The sequence below is a fragment of the Myotis brandtii genome, unplaced genomic scaffold (assembly GCF_000412655.1).
Source record: "Myotis brandtii unplaced genomic scaffold, ASM41265v1 scaffold17, whole genome shotgun sequence".
Taxonomy (NCBI): domain Eukaryota; kingdom Metazoa; phylum Chordata; class Mammalia; order Chiroptera; family Vespertilionidae; genus Myotis; species Myotis brandtii.
In genome coordinates this window covers 9,769,617-9,787,968 of record NW_005356259.1, presented here as the reverse complement: position 1 = coordinate 9,787,968, position 18,352 = coordinate 9,769,617, and the positions used below count along the sequence as shown (strand labels likewise).

Sequence of the window (18,352 nt, the reverse complement as noted above, 5' to 3'; positions counted from 1 at the left end):
CCATATATATTTATCTACAGCGAGAAAGATAAGCCTGTTACGTGTCTAAATCTTATGAGATATGATGCTCTGCGACAGCCAAAATCATTTTACCACTGGCCTGGTGCTGATACCTAAAAATCTGCGAGGGGGGCTTGAACTCCCTGGGGTTCAGGAATAATTTACCAGAGCCTTTCCAATGTCCTTGGCTCGGAGTTCGACTTGAGAGGGAAGAGGCTCTGAAAACAGGTTAAAAAATGGGGCAACTACCCACAGAGAGCAGTCTTGGGAAGAGGCCCTGTGCTGCCAAGGAAGTCCCAGTGTCAGGGTGCTGAGGGACCACAGAAGAGCGCTGGAAGTGAAGGTAGGTGTACACATAGAAGGATATTCTTTACCTACTTCACGGCCTATTGCCATGCCTGGTCACACATTTGCATAGGCAGCCCAAGTGCAGCAGCATGGTCTGGCTCACCTTCTTTCTAGCCACAGAGGCCAATAGGATAGATACCTCTAGAACAGAGCTTCTCATGCTTTACTATGTACCCAGGGATCTTGTTAAAATGCTAATTCAGATTCAGTAGGTCTTGGGTGGGGACAGAGACTCAGCATTTCTAACAGGCTCCCAGGCGACATTGATGCTGTTGATCTGCCAACACACGTGGGGTAGAAAGGGGCAAGCAAAGCCCTTTCTGTTCACTGCAATGTCCACTACTCTAAACCCTGGCTCTCGTCAACACTCCCTGAACCACAAGCAACAGTATCCTGGCTGGGGAAGGGGCAACACAGAATGGTTCTGAGAGCAGGGCATGATCCTCAGAGTCAGACAAAATTTCAGTTCTGCCACTTAGTACATGACCTTGGACAAATCATTTAAACTTCTCCATCCCTGAGACTCCCTAACTGTCAAATAGTGATAATATCTGCCTCACAGACAGACTGTCGAGAATAAAAATAAATAATGCAGCAAAGCACTTAGCTTGCTGCCTCCACTAGATGGTCTCTTTGCCTTGATTCATCCTACGTTTAAACTACCAGGACAACCTCCCTCAAGTCTGCATTCATCACATCAGTATAGTGCTTCAGGAATATTTTCATGACTATGAAAGCAAAGGTCAACTCTTTAATTTCACTAGGTAGTCAGCGCCTACTGCCCATCACGCACTTACCTCTAAGACCCCTTCTACTCCTTCCTGTTCAACCTCACTTCTGGTTATTATCTTCTCCCAGACAAATCACCTCTGTGCCACCATTAAATGAACTAATTCTGAAATGTGGTCACAAGCATTTAGAGTTCTAGTGAACTTCTAAGCAATCATCTGGTCCAAACTCTTCATTTCACAAAATAAAAATCCAGAGAGGTTAAGTGTCTCAGCCTTGACAACAAAATTATTGCCAATCAGTATGAAAATCTGATTTTTGGACTTCCCCTCCAAATGTTTGTTTTGGGTTTGTTTGTTTTTCCTGCATCTTTTCCCACTTTTTCTCCAGCAAAACTCAAGAACCATGGCAAACTCAATTAAATAAAAGATCCCTCCCGGTCCAGCTTGTGTGGCTCAGTGATTGAGCACTGACCCATGAACCAGGAGGTCTCTGTTCGATTCCTGGTGAAGAATATGCCCCAGTTGCAGGCTTGATCCCCAGTAGGGGGCATTCTCATCATTGATGTTTCTATCTCTCCATCTCCCTCTCTCTGGAATCATTAAAAATATATTTAGAAAATAAAAGTTCCTTCCTCCACAATTTACTCCATAACCTCTTAGAATGAAGCATAAAGTTTATGCTTTGGTTTATTCAACATGATGCCATAACATACAACTGACTGGGTCAACAAATTAAGGAAGAAAATGAATGAAACCAATTAATTGCCTTGGTATAGATCAAATCAATTAAATATTATAATACATACTAGTTACTGTTTTTGGAGTCTGCCTTACTAGAACTTAGATTGCTAATTGTCTTATTTTAGGTGCATGTCTTCTCTTTCTATCTAGATTACATGTCTCTTGAAAATAAGAACTTTGTCGTATTCATCTTTGAATTCCCCATTGCCCTATATTGCGCGCTTCTTCATGTACTATGTAAATAACTGCTAATTTACTGTATTAAAGATGCATGATTTTTCATAATGTTGAGTTTTATTACCTTTGCAACATTTTTTATCTAACCTACTTTGTTACAGTCTTATTTGCATTCATTGCTTTATTCTGATATATTTTCCAATTCAATGGCATAAAACTTAGAAAGATGATTCTCAATGGTTATGTGTTTTTATTTATTCATATATACCTTTGTATCATAAAAACTTTTCACATCTGTGTACTTTATACCTCCAATCACACAACATATATCTTGAGTGTTAAAAACATATCTTCTACTTTTATCATTTCCCCAAACTATAACCCCTCACTTTTACCAAAGTACTTGAAGCTATGCTATACACATTACAGAAGGGCTAAAGCAATCATTGTTCTTATATTGCTACAACACAAGCTAGCAGTTGGTATACTGAAATAACTAAAATAGATTTTTTAAAAAACAAGTGCAACAGTAATATATGCCATATACATAAAGATATGTGCAAGTCGCAAACTAATCTAAATTATCAGAATAAAACACAAATATATGATTTTAATTATCAACAACCACATGATACTACAGTAGAAAGACACCCTAAATAATAAGTTATTGAAAGAACCTTTTTTCCTGGTTTTAAACATTGTTTAAAATTCTGCTGGAACCCAGAGAAAAGTAAAGCATATCTATTGTTTGGCTTTTACAAGAAGTGATTAGTGTTATACCTAATTTTATGGGGGGAAAAATCTTTCTCAAAAGCTTGATGTATAAAGTGCAAAAATTTACACATTAAATTTATGTGTGGATGGGTTTACAGCTAAATTTGTTTTAGAGGCATTAAGTGAATTCATTATTTATAGGCATCCTGGAGATAATTCTTTTTAAAGCACTCCTTCGAAATAAGTGATTTATATGTTTTATAAATCAAAATTTCTATACACTGGGTTTTCTTAAAGAAAAGTATGCCCAAAGGAAAAAATCATTATTTACTCTTATAAATTATGATCAAAACACTTTTTTTCTTAAACTCCAAACTTTAAAAAATAGTTCCATTCCTAAACCAATATTTTTTCATATAAACCCATGTCCTGGAAATGCGCACAGTTTCCAATAACCTATGTTACTACTTGGGAATTCTTAGTTAGGAAGATACCAGGGCAATAAATGACTGTTTATCACCCCCAATAAATTCAATACAAATAAAAAAAAATTTTAAATAAATGACTGTTTTATCTCTTTAGCTTCATTTTAGCCTTGCTGTATTCACACCCTAGAGGTTCCAGATTCTTATCCACAAAGTGATTATGGTCTATCACAGAATCAGATTTGTAACAAATGTCCACTGGGATCCTTCAACCCATCATAGACGGGCAGAGCAGATATGTCTTCTAGCTCACTAAGCCCGTTCACCTCACCTCAGGGACCTCCCACAATGCTATGTGGTTAGAAGCTTTCTTTCACAAATGATGAAAATGAATGGGGAAAAAAATTTCAGAATAGAAAAAATGGATGCCCAAGTTATTATGTAGCACCTAATGGTTACCCTGCATCTACCACCTTAGTGCCCAAACACACATTCTAACATGTATACACTAAGGGATAAGGTTTTAAGTTTCATATCTTTAATTTTTATCCAATTACTGATATGTACCATTTATATTAACACTTCAATATATCCAAACACACAATAGCATAAAACTTCTAACAGTGATCTATAATAGTATAGAACCCATTGTGATTTGTTTTAAATTTTCTAGAACAAATAAAGCACAAAGCTAATAAAATTACATTGCTAATAAGTATGATTTTTAAATAAATATTACCATATCAAAATGAAACTAACAGCAGTTATACCATCATTGATAAATAAAATACAGACTCTTCCTCTTTTTCTTAAAAGGTAATTTAGCATGTCATTTTCTCATTTATTTTTTTGCTACTGGTCTTTAAAATGCATTTTTTTCTCAAAAAAGAATCTAAATAAAAAGTATGTCCAAAGAGAGAGAAGAAAAAATTGCAAAATACAATATTTTTTAAGCTTGTAGCTGTACAAAAATCTGTCACCATCTATGTTACGATTCTAGTCATCAATAAGGTACTTTTTTCAATGCACCGCTCAAAAATCAATTATATCAACTCTTTTGTATAGAGAAGCAGCACACCTTTCAGGCAACTAGTATTAATGAGTAGACATGACTATAGAATCTCCATCTGTTTCTCTGACAAAGCTGTGGCTACTCTAGTCTCTCATTGAAATTCCATTAATCTGGTGTACCAAGGTCCAATGCGAAAATCAAAACTCCATCTAACCCTTTATCAGCTCACAATAACCTACAAGTGAACTCTGCCTGTTAGCATGCAGCAAGTTATGATTTTGCTATCAATCAGGCAGTTGGCCAATAAAAAAAAAAAAAGCAGGCTGGAAACAACATGTCTGGCAGGGTGGGGAGACTTTGTTTTTGTTTTCTGTTTCCATCCCCTTTCAATTTCTATAGGGTGTCTGGACCTTGTGAGATTATGCATTATCCTCCTTGGCTGTGATTTAATTGCTACCAGCAATCAAGTCGAAGCATCACTGAAGTGTGCTTGAATTTCATTAGAAGATATAACTTATGCTACTTTCCTACAGTACCTAATAAACCATAAAGAAACCAAAACACATATGGCTTGAGGGAATAACTGGAAAATTAGGTAGCCATTTGGGAACTGAGTGAACTTTTGAACCAGAGAAACAGAGAAAAAGAAATATTAAAGGAAAAGACAGACTTAGAATGCACACAGAGATGTGCAGGTTTGACCTTTCAGTGCCTTGAAAATTACATTAGCATTATGAAAAATACATATCATGTTTAGAGTTTATCATCCATCAGAGTTCAGATATTTTGTTAGTGCCTACCATAAGGTAAAAGTCAAAAGGACAAAACAACAATCTGATTTGACAAAAGGCCTTTTGGTGACCTGTGCTAATTTAGTTATACTTATTGTTAAATGCATTATCTTTTCATAATTAATATATCATTAGACTGAGATCACATAATGAAGGAAAATTTATTCAGCAAAGGAAAGAGAATACATACAAATCTAAGTTGCAGAGAGAAAAACTGATATGACTAGAAGATATTTTAGAATGGAAATAGAAGTCCAATTGGTAGTTTTAAAGTTAATTTATATTAGTCTCAGAAAAAAATGTAAAATATCAAAATGGTATTATTTATATACCAAAAATAAATAACACTAAAAGTTAAATTTTATTTTTGCTTAAGAATAGCTTACATAAACAATAATGAAAATGCACCAATATTTAATAAGAAATTTAGTGTTATAAATATGTTATTAAATAATATTTAAATATTGATAAAGTAACCTTTTAACAATAAATTTTATGCTATTAATGTATTTCCTGCTTATTTGATTATGAAATAAACATAACTTATTCACTCATAAAAAAGAAAACACAATAATCATGTAAATGCTCTATAATAAGGGAATTAATAATAATTCACTTTTTCTAACAAAAGCACTGGCTCTCATAGATATTTAATTTTTGGATTTCTTAAGTTTTTAAGAATATTTTTAAGAATGCATATAAGTTCCCCTTGTACATCAAAATATTTATACTGTTTTGAGAAATCCTGAGTGTATATATTCTATGAATATTCCATATGTGCATGTATATACATATATACATATATATATTCTCGTGAGTATAAATATTCTGTTTCTGTATATGTATACATACACACACATCACATACTCATTTCTATCAATATTTTACAGAGGAGCAAAATGAATCATTGTAATGTGCCTGGAAAATAGTTCAACTCAAATAATAATTCATAATTTTGCCTGAAAGTATTATTTTATCAATTATAAAACATTTTATAGTAGAAATGCTTTTGAAGATCAGGTTAGAAAGGGTGATGCTCTCTTTCGGATAGCAAGTGTGACCGAAGAGCAGGGAGCGTCTTTTTAAAAGACAGGTAGAAAATAAAAGGGAAGAAAAATCCCTTCCTTTAAAAATAGAAATTAAATGTTTACCAAAATGTAAAATTCAACATAAAATGGATATGATTATTATTGCTACACATTGTATAAAGTTCTGAATATAAAGAAAAGATTGTGTTGTTCTGAATCAGTGGTTAGAATGTTTATCACTTATGCATGTACTTGACTTATCCCTGTTCTGCAATAGACATAATTTTATACCTCATAAAAGCAATTTATGTTTCCAAAGGGAATAATCTGGATACCATAAAATGTGGAGTGCTCTGTTGCAGGAAGCATATTTTCATTCAGCAATTGTATTTAGAGATGGAACTGCACAGTTTGATCATCATATAGTGGCAGAAGGCATTACTCATTTCCATGTCTCTGCGAAACTTTGAGTGCCACAAATTAATATGCATGGCTAATTTATCGATACACATTCTTAATTTATAACTACATATCACCCTGATGAGATCTCTATAATACAGATGCACTCAACTGGCTATAACAGAGAAAGCACACACTACACGAAAAACAAGTTGCATAACTTTGACAAGTTTTAAAAAATTACCAAGAGATAAACACTCAATTTTATTGCTAATCCAATTAATACAAAGCACTATAATATTACCGCATAGTGTGGGGCAGTTTTAGGTGACAATCAGAAAAATGAAAATGTGTACTAAAAGAAGCATTTGATGAAAACCTGTCTCAATGTGAGAAGGCAATGTAGGGATAATTAATTTAATATTTTATGAACTAATTATGTATGAAGTTTTCAGGGGGGAAAAGAGATCAAAAACCTTTTTCATTATTTATAAAATAAATAATACAACAAGCCATTAGCAGCATACTAAAATTAAGCAAGAATCTTATAATATTAAATTAACCAACTAACTTACTAATAATATTCATATGATGATGCAAGCACTCTTCTCAAGATTCCAGTAAAGAAAATTTCCCAGGAAATGAAGGAACCACATACTTAGGAAAACCACTAGAGAGAGCTCTTCTGTTCCTTAAAAGGTTCCGGTAAAGATAAGTTAACTGAAGCCTGCGCATTTATCTGCTTTCTGACAAGACCACCACCTGGACACGTTGCATTATTTGGTGTTAGTGTCAAGAGGTATATTCCATGGGAAAATATCACATACCATCAGAGGGAGCTTCATCATCTTTATCGTATCTTTCTGAGGCTAATGAAATAGTGTCTGGAGCCCCAGAGAAAGGATCATCATATTCGTCCCCATCTTCTGCATCACCTGTAAAAGAAACAGAGAAAAACCTTTTATAATTTAGCCATCTTAAAAAATGTTACTTTGTCAGAAGAGGTAAATTTTCCTATTAAATTCAGTCACTGTCATAAAGAAAAAAACAAAGAAAACTTTTGAACTGTAAGAACAGGTCCTATTTTAATGTAGATCCACTGTAATTTAGGTAAAGTTAAGAGTTTCTGAAGATCGGTATACAACTGTTTATTTCAGGTACAAAAGGATTCAAGTTTTAAAATTATGATGGTCTCTACAAAGATGAACAAAAAAGTAGAAGCAGGTAAAACAGAGTGTGTATCCAAAATAAACGAACAGATGAAGCCAAAATAATGATAACAAGGATGACAAAAACAAAACACAGAAAGCACACAGAAATTATTCAACTTACCATTTACCTACTCAATATTTGAAAAATTGATAATGCAAAGCCATATGAACATTTTTGTTTTCATTAAAAATCACAGGATAACGTTACGGTAAAATTTAAAATGGTGAGCTATCACTGAATGAAAATCGAAGGTATCTGGTTTGTAAATAACCTCGTTTAAACGTAAAAGGGTTATATGTGTTTTAAAGCAGCTTTCCCCATACAGGATTCCTGCTCTTGAAAATGCAATTATTTTTTATCTACTGTAAAACGTTCTAGCCAGTTTTCTACATGATTTCCAAATCCTAGGTTGGTTGGTTTGCTGGTTGGCTGGTTGGCTAATTTGAAGCCATTTAATCCCCACAATTAAATCTTGTGGTTTTGATTTTTCCCACATACTCATTAGAATGATTTTTTAAAAGAAGGTCTCAGATATTTGCTAGCCCAGTTATATATAAGCACTCATTTTGTACCCATATTCAACAACAAAGAAAAATATATACTTAATACTATACCAATTATCTGTTACCAATTCTAGTTCTCTGTCAACAATTCAAGAGAAAACCAGATACCTTAGGGATTAGCTAAAAAGCATGGTGAAAATCTCCCTAGGAACCCTAGAACACCTACAGAATTACTTTTAGACCATGGTTGCTGAAAAGATCCAGATTAAAGCTACCAGTCACTCCAAGGGATCTCTGTGTCCTCTGACATCCATTTGTTAGGTAGCACTCTATTTGTCAACATATTTTTGGTACGGAACATAGCCTCTTTCAAGACAAAACCATCAAAGTAACTTAAAAAAATCAATATTCATCTCTATTTCCTTATAATGTTGATATTTTATCAGCATCTGTCATCCTGATCCTGAAAGAAAAGACAGGATTTCCAATCAAGACAATAAGAGCAGAATATAGAGAAGACTACTTACTGCCCTCAGTGATTCCGCCACTAGGTGCACCATGCATGGTGATGTTTCCTCCCCAGTTAAAATTGTAAGGAGCACATACAAATACTACTCATTCTTCAAATCTTAATTTCTCTTTCTTACAAGATGTTCAATGTATTTTTTTCAGAACATTAGTGATCCCTTACAATATTTCTCCTTATGGAAAGAAAGTGCTCTGATTTAAAACATGAGGTCAGAGAGAACCTTGCAAAGTGCTAGTAAAAATATGTGTGAACATGGAATGACAGCTCATGGAATATGTGGTAGTAAAGATCACAAAATTTTCCATTGCTCTTAATGCTAGAGTACCCTAAGAATTTTTTATAAGATGAATTTTCAAAGGATATTTCATATAATTAACTATAAAATAAATCTTGCTGTGAAAAAAAAATTAGGATACTTCAAATACATCACCAGAGCTTGCACTCAGCATATTACACTATTACAAATATAAAAATACAACGCTGAAATCAATGACTATATGGAAAGGATTCTGAGAAGTATTCATATGCTTGGGCTTAAGTCTATTAATCTCTATGTGAAAATAAGCTGAAAAAATAAAACTTAAAAAGTTTTGAAAATCAGGGGGGTGAGGGAAGGTAGGAGAGTATCAAGTGGGGCTAAATGATGATGGAAGGAGACTTGAGTTGGGTGGTAAACACACAATACAATATACAGATGATGAATTATAGAGTTGTATATGTGAAACCCATATATTTTATTAACCAATATCATCCCAATAAATTCAATTTAAAAGAAAGAAAATCAGAATTAATTTATCCTTAAATAATCTCTTGTATATTTTGTGTATGTCCATACGTATACATACATACACACATGCACACACACACACAACATAAAGATCATTATTAAAGCTATAAATTCAATAATATTTAATATGAGTTATGAATATTCCACACAAAATTGGTCAATGGCATATTAAAGACTTTTGCTTTTTTGGTTTTTGTTTTATTAAAATACCTTTGGTTTTTGTTTTATTAAAAAACAATTTTGGATTATATATATTAATGAGTGTGTATGTGAAATTGTCTTAAACTTACCCATTCTGCAGCTCATCTCAAATGTTTTTTTTAATCAGTGTGATATTTATATTTATCTAAGACAGTCTGAATTAAGTGTTGTTACTGGACTCAGCCCTCCCCCCGCCCCCTTTAAGTTTTCCTTGAAGTAGCTCAGAAAGTAAAGAATAAGGATTTCTGTGGTATCTATACAGGGTTATTCCCTTTTAACCTGCATTAAGTTGAAAGGCCACATCATTTTTCAATATGGTCTTCTTCATTTTACTGTTGTTCCAGTGATGATGTATCCCTTTTCCCCCTCCCTAATTATTTTTTCAACCCAATAAAGAACTGCTGCATTATAAGGGGCTTTAATTGAACACAGGGGTCGCTGTTGAGTAGTGCAATGTATTTTTCCCCCCATGGGCTGAGTATTTGCAGCTATACCTGCAAAGGAAAATGTTCAACTTAGTTTATGTAATAGAAAACTGAACTCCAAAGTAACGAAGGGCATCAGGTAAACGTATCCAATACAATTTACAGACATAATTGAAAGCATTACAGACTAATCAGACATCTAAAAGAAAAGCATCCTCAAATGAAATGTCTACAGAATCATTAGTTGGCAGCCATTCTATTACAATCACACATAATGTCAGTGGTGCCTTGAGCCTGTGCCAGTGACAACAGCATAAATTTTGCATCTCATTTCAGTGGTCATAAAATTAATGATCAGTTTAAAAATACTTCTTTGTAAAAGTTATTGCACAAAGAAAAGACATGAATGTGTCCCTGTTATGTACTCACAAGGATAATTACGGGGTTGTTGCTCATTAATACTGTTTCTTGTTTCCCTAGAAAAGCATTTGATTTATCCCACAACTTTCAAAAGTTTAATTAATGATACAAAGTTAACAGTCTAAAAAACAATGATCCGAGACTTCCCTTCCCATATTCAGTGTTAACTAAGATATCACAGCAAAACCAAGGCTTAGTCATACCATAGCAATATATTTCTCGGAAAAACATTTTAAATGTATAATAGTTGTGTTCAAATCACTATTATGCCTTCTGTTTTATCCAGCTCGCCAACAATTAGCATTTCCCTAAATGCCTAGATATAAAGCCCAACAGTAGTAACTAAACAGTCATGATCTCTACCACCATTGAGGTTGATTTAACTAATGTATGGCTTATTTTGTCAAAAACAGTCTTATTTTTAACACAATCAGGTAAACCTTAAACTAAATAATATACCTAAAACTTACAAAGCATGAAAGATAAATGTGGGGGCAGCGGAGAATTACTTGAGTGAAAACAAATTAATTTCTAATTCTCTACTCAGTTCATTTGTCCAAACTAATTTCAGAAGTAATAAAATACAGCTAAATAGACCGAACTACACATTTAACTTGTCATTTCTTAAGGGAATCTATAGTTTAATTCTAAAATCTTGGAAAGATTTAGGTCACCACAAATAAGAAGATTCTCTTCATAACTCTTCTATCATAGGAGCGCTAATTTATAGTGTGCAAATGTGAGGCAGAGTTTTCGAATAAGAATAGCATTTCTCAAGCCATGCCTCTGCCATATACTTCTACTACTGGTCCCCAACCTCAAACATACTTAACACATTTGCACAGAGCCGGAGATGCAGGCGTGGGGGAGGGCTGCAAGTCATCTGCTCGGATTTCACTGGGGAGCTAACTTCCAACAGAAGTCAGGAAAGGGAAAAGAAAAGAAATGAAATGTCACCCAAACTTCTGACTTTTCTGCTGTTCTTAAGGATCCCATCAGAACAAACTAAAATGGGTCCCTTCCTCCCTACCAATCCTGCTATTTTAAAAAGCAGTTTAGTCCATTAATAAACTTAATACCAATGAGGTCAATGAAAATTGCTTTCTAAGTAAATCTATACATATTTAACAATATCAATGGACAAAATTAATTTTTTTAATTAGAGGGAAATATTTTAAAGGAGAATAGCTAAGGGAACTGAAAACAATAGATTCATGTTTTCTAAAGCTCTAATAACGTACAAATATGAGAAACCTTCTCTTGAAGTATTTCTCATGTGAATATGCACACCCTTCTTTTAATAATTTATAATTTCCTCAAAAACTATTTGAAAACTGAATTATATATCAAGACTTACTTAAATCCTCTTGATGAATGAAGTGGAATCTGAGAATATAATATTTACTGAACACCTGCTATATGTCATGCATAGGTATCTTCACATTACCTTAATCATTCTATACAGAAAATAATTACACCTAAGTCATCACGGGAGTAGAACAAGACTAATATAAGGGCAAGATACAACTATAAGTAAAGTTTTTTTATCACATACCTAATATATATTAGAAAATTATACTTTATACTCAGTCAATAACAGTCTTTACTCAGTTATTTCAAGTTACATTTAAGAGACCTATGACCTTGTTATGTGACACAGAACAAATTCTAAAATAATCATAATTCTAGTCTAAAATAATTCTAAAATGAACATATTCCTAGTACATAAAGCGTATATTCAGATATACTTTATACTACTGGGCTATATGGCAACTAAGAATAGGAAACCAGGGTTAGCCCATAAATCTGTAATGTACAATATTTGAAGGACACAAGAAGGAACTCTATTCTAGGTAGAAGAGGCAATATTTCAAGTGAGTAACAGGGACTAGACTAAGCAAGATGTGTCCTCATTGCTTAGATTCAAATCTTTCTCATTTACAAGCAAAATTAAGGAATTTAGAAAACCAACTGATCATTTATTCTCAAGTCACAATTTGTCAGACCTCCTCAATGGAGAATCTTCAGGATATGAAGAGATAAAAATGAGGACCTTAAGAACGTAAAGAAATGAAAAGGGAAGTGTTAAGACCACAGCTTGCTATGGAAATGGATATAAACAGCAAGTAAAAACTTAACTTAATGGACAAGTTTCTTATAATACAAACTATTCTCATCCAAAAAATTGGAATTAAAAACAAATTTTACTCTGAGATCTATGTAGCTTAATGTATCAATTCAAATGGTTTTAAGAACTGAAATACTGCAAACGGTCAATTCTGTACTGTTCGGTCTCACGATGGGGGTGGGGTGGGGGGGGTAGCATCTACAGTGTAGGGAGGAGATGCGAGGGGAAGTCAGGAAGGGCATTAAACCGTTGTATACCTTGGAGAAATGAAGAGCTCACTTAATAGAAATGAATAAACCTGGATTAATTCATTCTACTTCAGAGCTCACTACCTGGTCCTTTTTCCTCCCAATAATGATATTAACATGGTAATTAACTGTCATTTGAAAAAATAATAAAGTATGTGAAACAAACAGGAGTCCAAAGGTAACCAGGAGGAAAACAGCCCCTGTTCACTTCATTGTGACCCCATATTGACCTGAGAGAAGAGAGAGAGGGAAAGAGAAAGAACAGGAAAACAGCTCAAAGGAATCTGCCCAGGTCACCTTGGATGAAGACAATCCAAAACCCCAAGGGGAATATGTAAGAGAAAAAAGAAAAGCAGCACTTTCAAAACATGCATGGGTGCATGAATTAATTCAATGTAGAATCTGATCATCAATAAATCCCTATTTAATTTAAGAAAGTATCGTGAATAATTACTTTGCAACTATTAAATGTGTACTTCAGTTTACCGTCCTAACAAACTACAGGAATGGTCCTGTTAGAACAAAGCTGAATGTACTTTGAGGTGAGATGGCATAGAATTGCTCAGCTTCTCATATTTCTCCAAGGTATACATCTACTTTGTCCACAGGCTCACTTCTGAACAGGCACTCCTGGTGATTAGTTAACTCAGTACAGCAGTATTGAACTACAAATGACGTATTCAGAGGGAAATGATTATGGGGAATCTCTGAATTCTGTGTTATTTGAACTCTTAGTCTAGGCTCATTTTTCAGTTCCTATCGAATACTATATAAACTTCCATTCTCTTTAGAGAAAAAGAATGTATCTCAGTAATGTAATTTTAATATCCACACACCTGAACAAGTCCTAAACCAGAATACCAAAGGGAAAGTTCCTACCCTATTACTGAATAATATGCAACCAGACAATGATTTCATATTATCATGCTTTCTTAGCTTCAAATTTTCTTAATGTGTAAGTCACAATGAGAGAGTGACAAATAATCCCTAGTACAAAATGTGCTTTTAAGAAGAAAGGCAAAATCTAATATTCCTCTATAATCAGTACACTGTATAAAAGTTATCATAATTACAATGTATAAAGTTATTATTTCTACATTCGACTAAGCAAAATGAAGCCTAATTAAACCCACAGTTTAGGGTTTGTTGTAGACTATCAAAAAGTGGGTATTTGTGGGAAGGAGGAGTGTCCCTGCTCTTCTCTTTAACAGTGTTAAAAAATTAAAATGGAAAGAAAATCTGATTCCCTCCAATCACAACAATCTTAATGATTTAACGTGAAAAGTACTGTGGTTTCCTTTTAACTGTTTGATTTTGGGCTTGTCTGGCTAAGTACTTGGTTTATTGAAACTGTCACTACTCTCTCACTTATCAGTTGGCAGAGATATGAATTACTCTGTGGTATCTGCTAACCCCAGTTAGAAGATGTCATACTGTTTTCGCCCAAACACAGATCCTAGCTCTGCATAGGTTAACTGACCTCATGTTGTGACCCTCATACCAGCGTTCACAGGACTCAGGTCATGACCTATGAATTAGCATCATGCAAGTATGGGCCTTACTGAATTAAAGATGTGAAAAAGTAGGGACTTCCTACGCCTCTCCTGACTTGGTTTTTAGTGGGCTAAGCAGCTGTTTCTCAAATCTAAAGGGAGACCATCAGGTTACCAGCACTCTCACATATTTCAAAAAAAACAAAAAATGAAATTCTTCTTTGAAAATTTCTATGGCATACATTTATTCATATCAAAAGGATAATAAAAACCAGCATTTGAAAAATATTTTACTTATGTTCTTGACAAAAATTGATCCTGTTTTTAAAACAATTATCCTTAAAACATTATCTATAATTACCCAGCCCTGGGGCCCCCTGCTCCCATCACTACTATGAAATCATCTCTGCAGTGTTACATGGTGTTGGGTTGGTATCTCATCTCTGCTTCACATAATTATTATATGAACGACTGCAAACACAGGCCTTTCTTAACCAATTTCTGTCGCAATGGACTCTAAGACACATAAAACCTAAGAATGTGAACTAACAGGGATTTCTTCATCAGATTTGTGCAGAGTAGATTCTGGATATACTTTTTAATTTTTTTCTCAGCAGGGGGAGCTAGCACTCTCATCTTGAAAGTCTAAGTATACAGTCGGATATTTAAATTTTGATTCCAACTATTACATTTCAGTATGTGTCAGATCATCCACAAAGAAAAATAATGTCAAGTTTGACAAACTTGAAAATTTACCTTTGTCTTTAAATTCCTGAAGATAGCTGCAAAATAAAACAAGAGCATTATATTTTAAAATGAGGACTGACAAATCAAAACAAGATCTAATAAGTGACAATAATTCAAAGCTATTTTAAAATGTATATTATAAACATATATTTGGAGGGGAAAAAACTGCCTCTTATCCTGAAATGACAATTCCAAAAGGTTTATGGATTTATAATAAAAGTATTTTTAAAAACCTAAGTTACAGTAGTAAAATCAGAACATACCCTTGATACCTGCAACTTATATTAATTCATTTCAGTATTGGTGGTTATTTTCCATATTTGTGTTAAAATTCTCAACCTAACTATGTCTTATCATTTAAAACAAATATATCCTCACCTAAGCAAAGTAAACAGTTGAATTTTGCTAGAATGTTTACAAAAATACATATTCACAAACCTTCACAAAAAAGGGTATTATGATAAGCAGATCTGTTTTTAAAAGCTATTATAGTGAAAATATATATTGTTCTTTATAAATACTTAACAGCAACTAAGTAACATTAAAATTTTAATTCAATGACAATAAATTCTTTATTAAAATGTTAATTACAAAGTTGCTTCTAAGTAAAAAGTTAATAATAAAAGGCAAGTAAGTGACTTACATAGACTTTACATCTTTTATCTTCTTAATAAGAGATTCTCTCTTTTCCTTTGCTTTCTTGGATAAATTTTCCCCTTTCAGTACATCTGTTACAAATGCTTCAACATCTAAACATAAAATATAAGAAACAGGATACAAATTGTAAGAAAGAATCATTTTTTGTAAAGACAAATAGGACAATGATTGTTTCTATCCATAAGTGTTAATATCTGTACAATCTGTTATAGTTATTTATCAATCCAAAGCATTACAGTTGAAGTATGTTTCAAATAGTAAGTTGGACAAATTTGTTCACCACTTAGCTAATAAAATTTGTATGCTCTACTTATGCTTAGCACAGCAAATGCTGTTTGGATGTTTGGCATCATTAAACCAGGAAGAAGCACACAAGTTTTAATAAACTACAGTGTCCCATAAGACAAATTCCTACAAAAGCAAGCACAGAGCTTTTATCCATGTGTTACTACCATTTAATAGTATTTTGTGAGCTCCTGTATGACTAGGTCATTCAAAATATTACGCCAGTATAAGCTAATGTCTCTGGCAAGGCCTGTTTTTCCCATTGTAATCTATTTTCAGGTGTTCAATGCTTTAAAAAGAAAAAATAAATCTCCTTTTCCAGCCAAGATTCCCCAAATTAAACCTCCTCCTTCCTACCTGCCCCACCCACTGTGGCCAGCCACCCTCAAATAAAAAAGATAATCAATTGTGTGGTTTTGTGTGTTCTAGCTTCTTGCCTTGGTATTACTATCTGAAAACATTTCTTTAAATAAAGGAATAAGTAGCAACAATACATCCATCCACTATTTAAAAATATAGTAACCTAGAGATAAAATTTCTATGGCCTCATATAACATTTCCATATATCCTCTTTTTAAAAAATTAATAAACTTCTAAATTATTCTGCTATCTAGTTCTCTCTAGTATAAAATTCCAACAAATCCTCACCGGTATGATTTTATAATAGCTCCATTCTTATTGTTCATGAAATATTGTACAACTTTAAATTAACTTTATATACAGAATGTTAAATCCCATTTTGAGACCTCTAATACAGAGGATACCATAAAAATTTTTCAAGCAGGTATGGCTGTAAACCATCCATATTTCATAGCGAAGAAAAGTATGTATGTTTTACTTTCTCTTTACTTAACTACTTTGTCTCCTAACTCACACTGATAAAAAGGTAGTATCAAGACATACAATAATGTTACATGTATTACCTCAAAGCAGTACAATAGTCTTTCAACTGCACTTCTAATTAACAATTTAAAACCTAGTGTTTGAGATAGAATGTAATCGGTTTTAAATTCTTGATTACAAAAGTATCTTGAGGCCATGAGCAACGCTGATAAGCTGTTGTTCTCTACATTTGCAATAAATGTGTAACGGTAATTTTCCCCTAAATCAACATGACAAGTGAAAGAATGAAAATTTAATCTCGATATACTTTTTTAAAAATACTAGTAGCTTCCTGATATTCATGTCAAAAGCGAGTCTCTAAACAAACTGAAAGCAAAGTGTCACAGCTTCACTTTGTTGGAGCTGCCCATGTTTTTGAAGAGGACACAGAGGCATGACCGGGCACCAGTGCAAATCAGACCCAGACGTCCACGGGGAGTTCAAAATAATAAAACACTATTTTTAAAAAGTGCTCTCCTCCACACGCTTTACATTTTGCACCCACAGGAGCGCACAAACTTTGGACCTTCAAGCATCAGCTGAAATGGTGAAGCTCATTGGCTGCTCTGAGGTGGTCACAATAAATCTGCCGAGAAAGTGGAGTCAGGGAAGGGGCAGCATCTCCACCGCTTCTTCCTTCCAGCCCGACTCGGCCCTTGCGAGAATCCCGGGCACAATGGCTGGGGAAGAGTCTGCTTCATGTTGCTTCCCCCTCGGTGTGAGTCTTTAATTCCCTCATCCCCGAGTATTTAATTGCCTACTTTACATTTTCATTATGCAATCCAAGTTTAAACAAACGGGATCTATTTTCCGTCTCCGGAAGCAATAACAGAACGAATTACAGCCCAGGAATTATTTCTGTAAGAGGTCATTTCAGCTCCATAAAAACCAGAAAACATCAAAAGCTGCGATGCTCTACATAGTGTTTCCTAATATTCTCCAAAAATGGTTTTAAAATCCGGATCCCTGCTGGTATTTTATGAGGAAGGACTTGTGAGAGAGTGAGGCTGCGGGAACCAGCTATGTTGTTGTTGTTGTTGTTTGTTTTCCGGGTGGGGGAGGTTCAGAGGTTGGGCAAGGGAAAAAGATCTATATTTTTAGAGTAGTCTCCATGTATTTATTCCCAAACTTATTCCAGGAAAGGGGTTTACGGCAACTAAAATGATTTAATAAACAAGTAAAAATTACTTCTCAAAGGAGACCAGGAAGATGCAGAAATTGCTTTGCTGTTTTTCTTTTCTTTCTTCTTTCTTTTTTTTTTTTTTAACAAATAAGAGCTTTAAAGTGGAAGCGATGGCTGCAATAATCTTAGTTTGTTGGTGCCCACTGACTCGGTTAGGCTTTTAAGTTTTTGAAATCTGGGTGTTTTTCTGAAAACCCACACTGTGCCCACTTAGTTTCGAATCCAACGAAACCAGCCCCTCCGGGCACAGGAGACGCTCCGGCCGCGCGGGTCCTGGCCGGGTCCC

The 18,352-nt window shown here is 34.0% G+C and overlaps 1 protein-coding gene across 1 annotated transcript in view; it reads right to left on the bottom strand.

Annotated features, from left to right (window-relative positions):
• SKAP2 (src kinase associated phosphoprotein 2) overlaps window positions 1-18,352 on the bottom strand; it is a 152,924-nt gene that overhangs the window by 127,507 nt on the left and 7,065 nt on the right. Inside the window, exons 2-4 of the mRNA XM_005862971.2 lie at window positions 15,703-15,808; window positions 15,069-15,094; window positions 7,194-7,301 (exon numbers count right to left, since the gene is read on the bottom strand). Coding sequence (XP_005863033.1) covers window positions 7,194-7,301; window positions 15,069-15,094; window positions 15,703-15,808 — 240 coding nt within the window. The remainder of the gene's footprint in view (window positions 1-7,193; window positions 7,302-15,068; window positions 15,095-15,702; window positions 15,809-18,352) is intronic.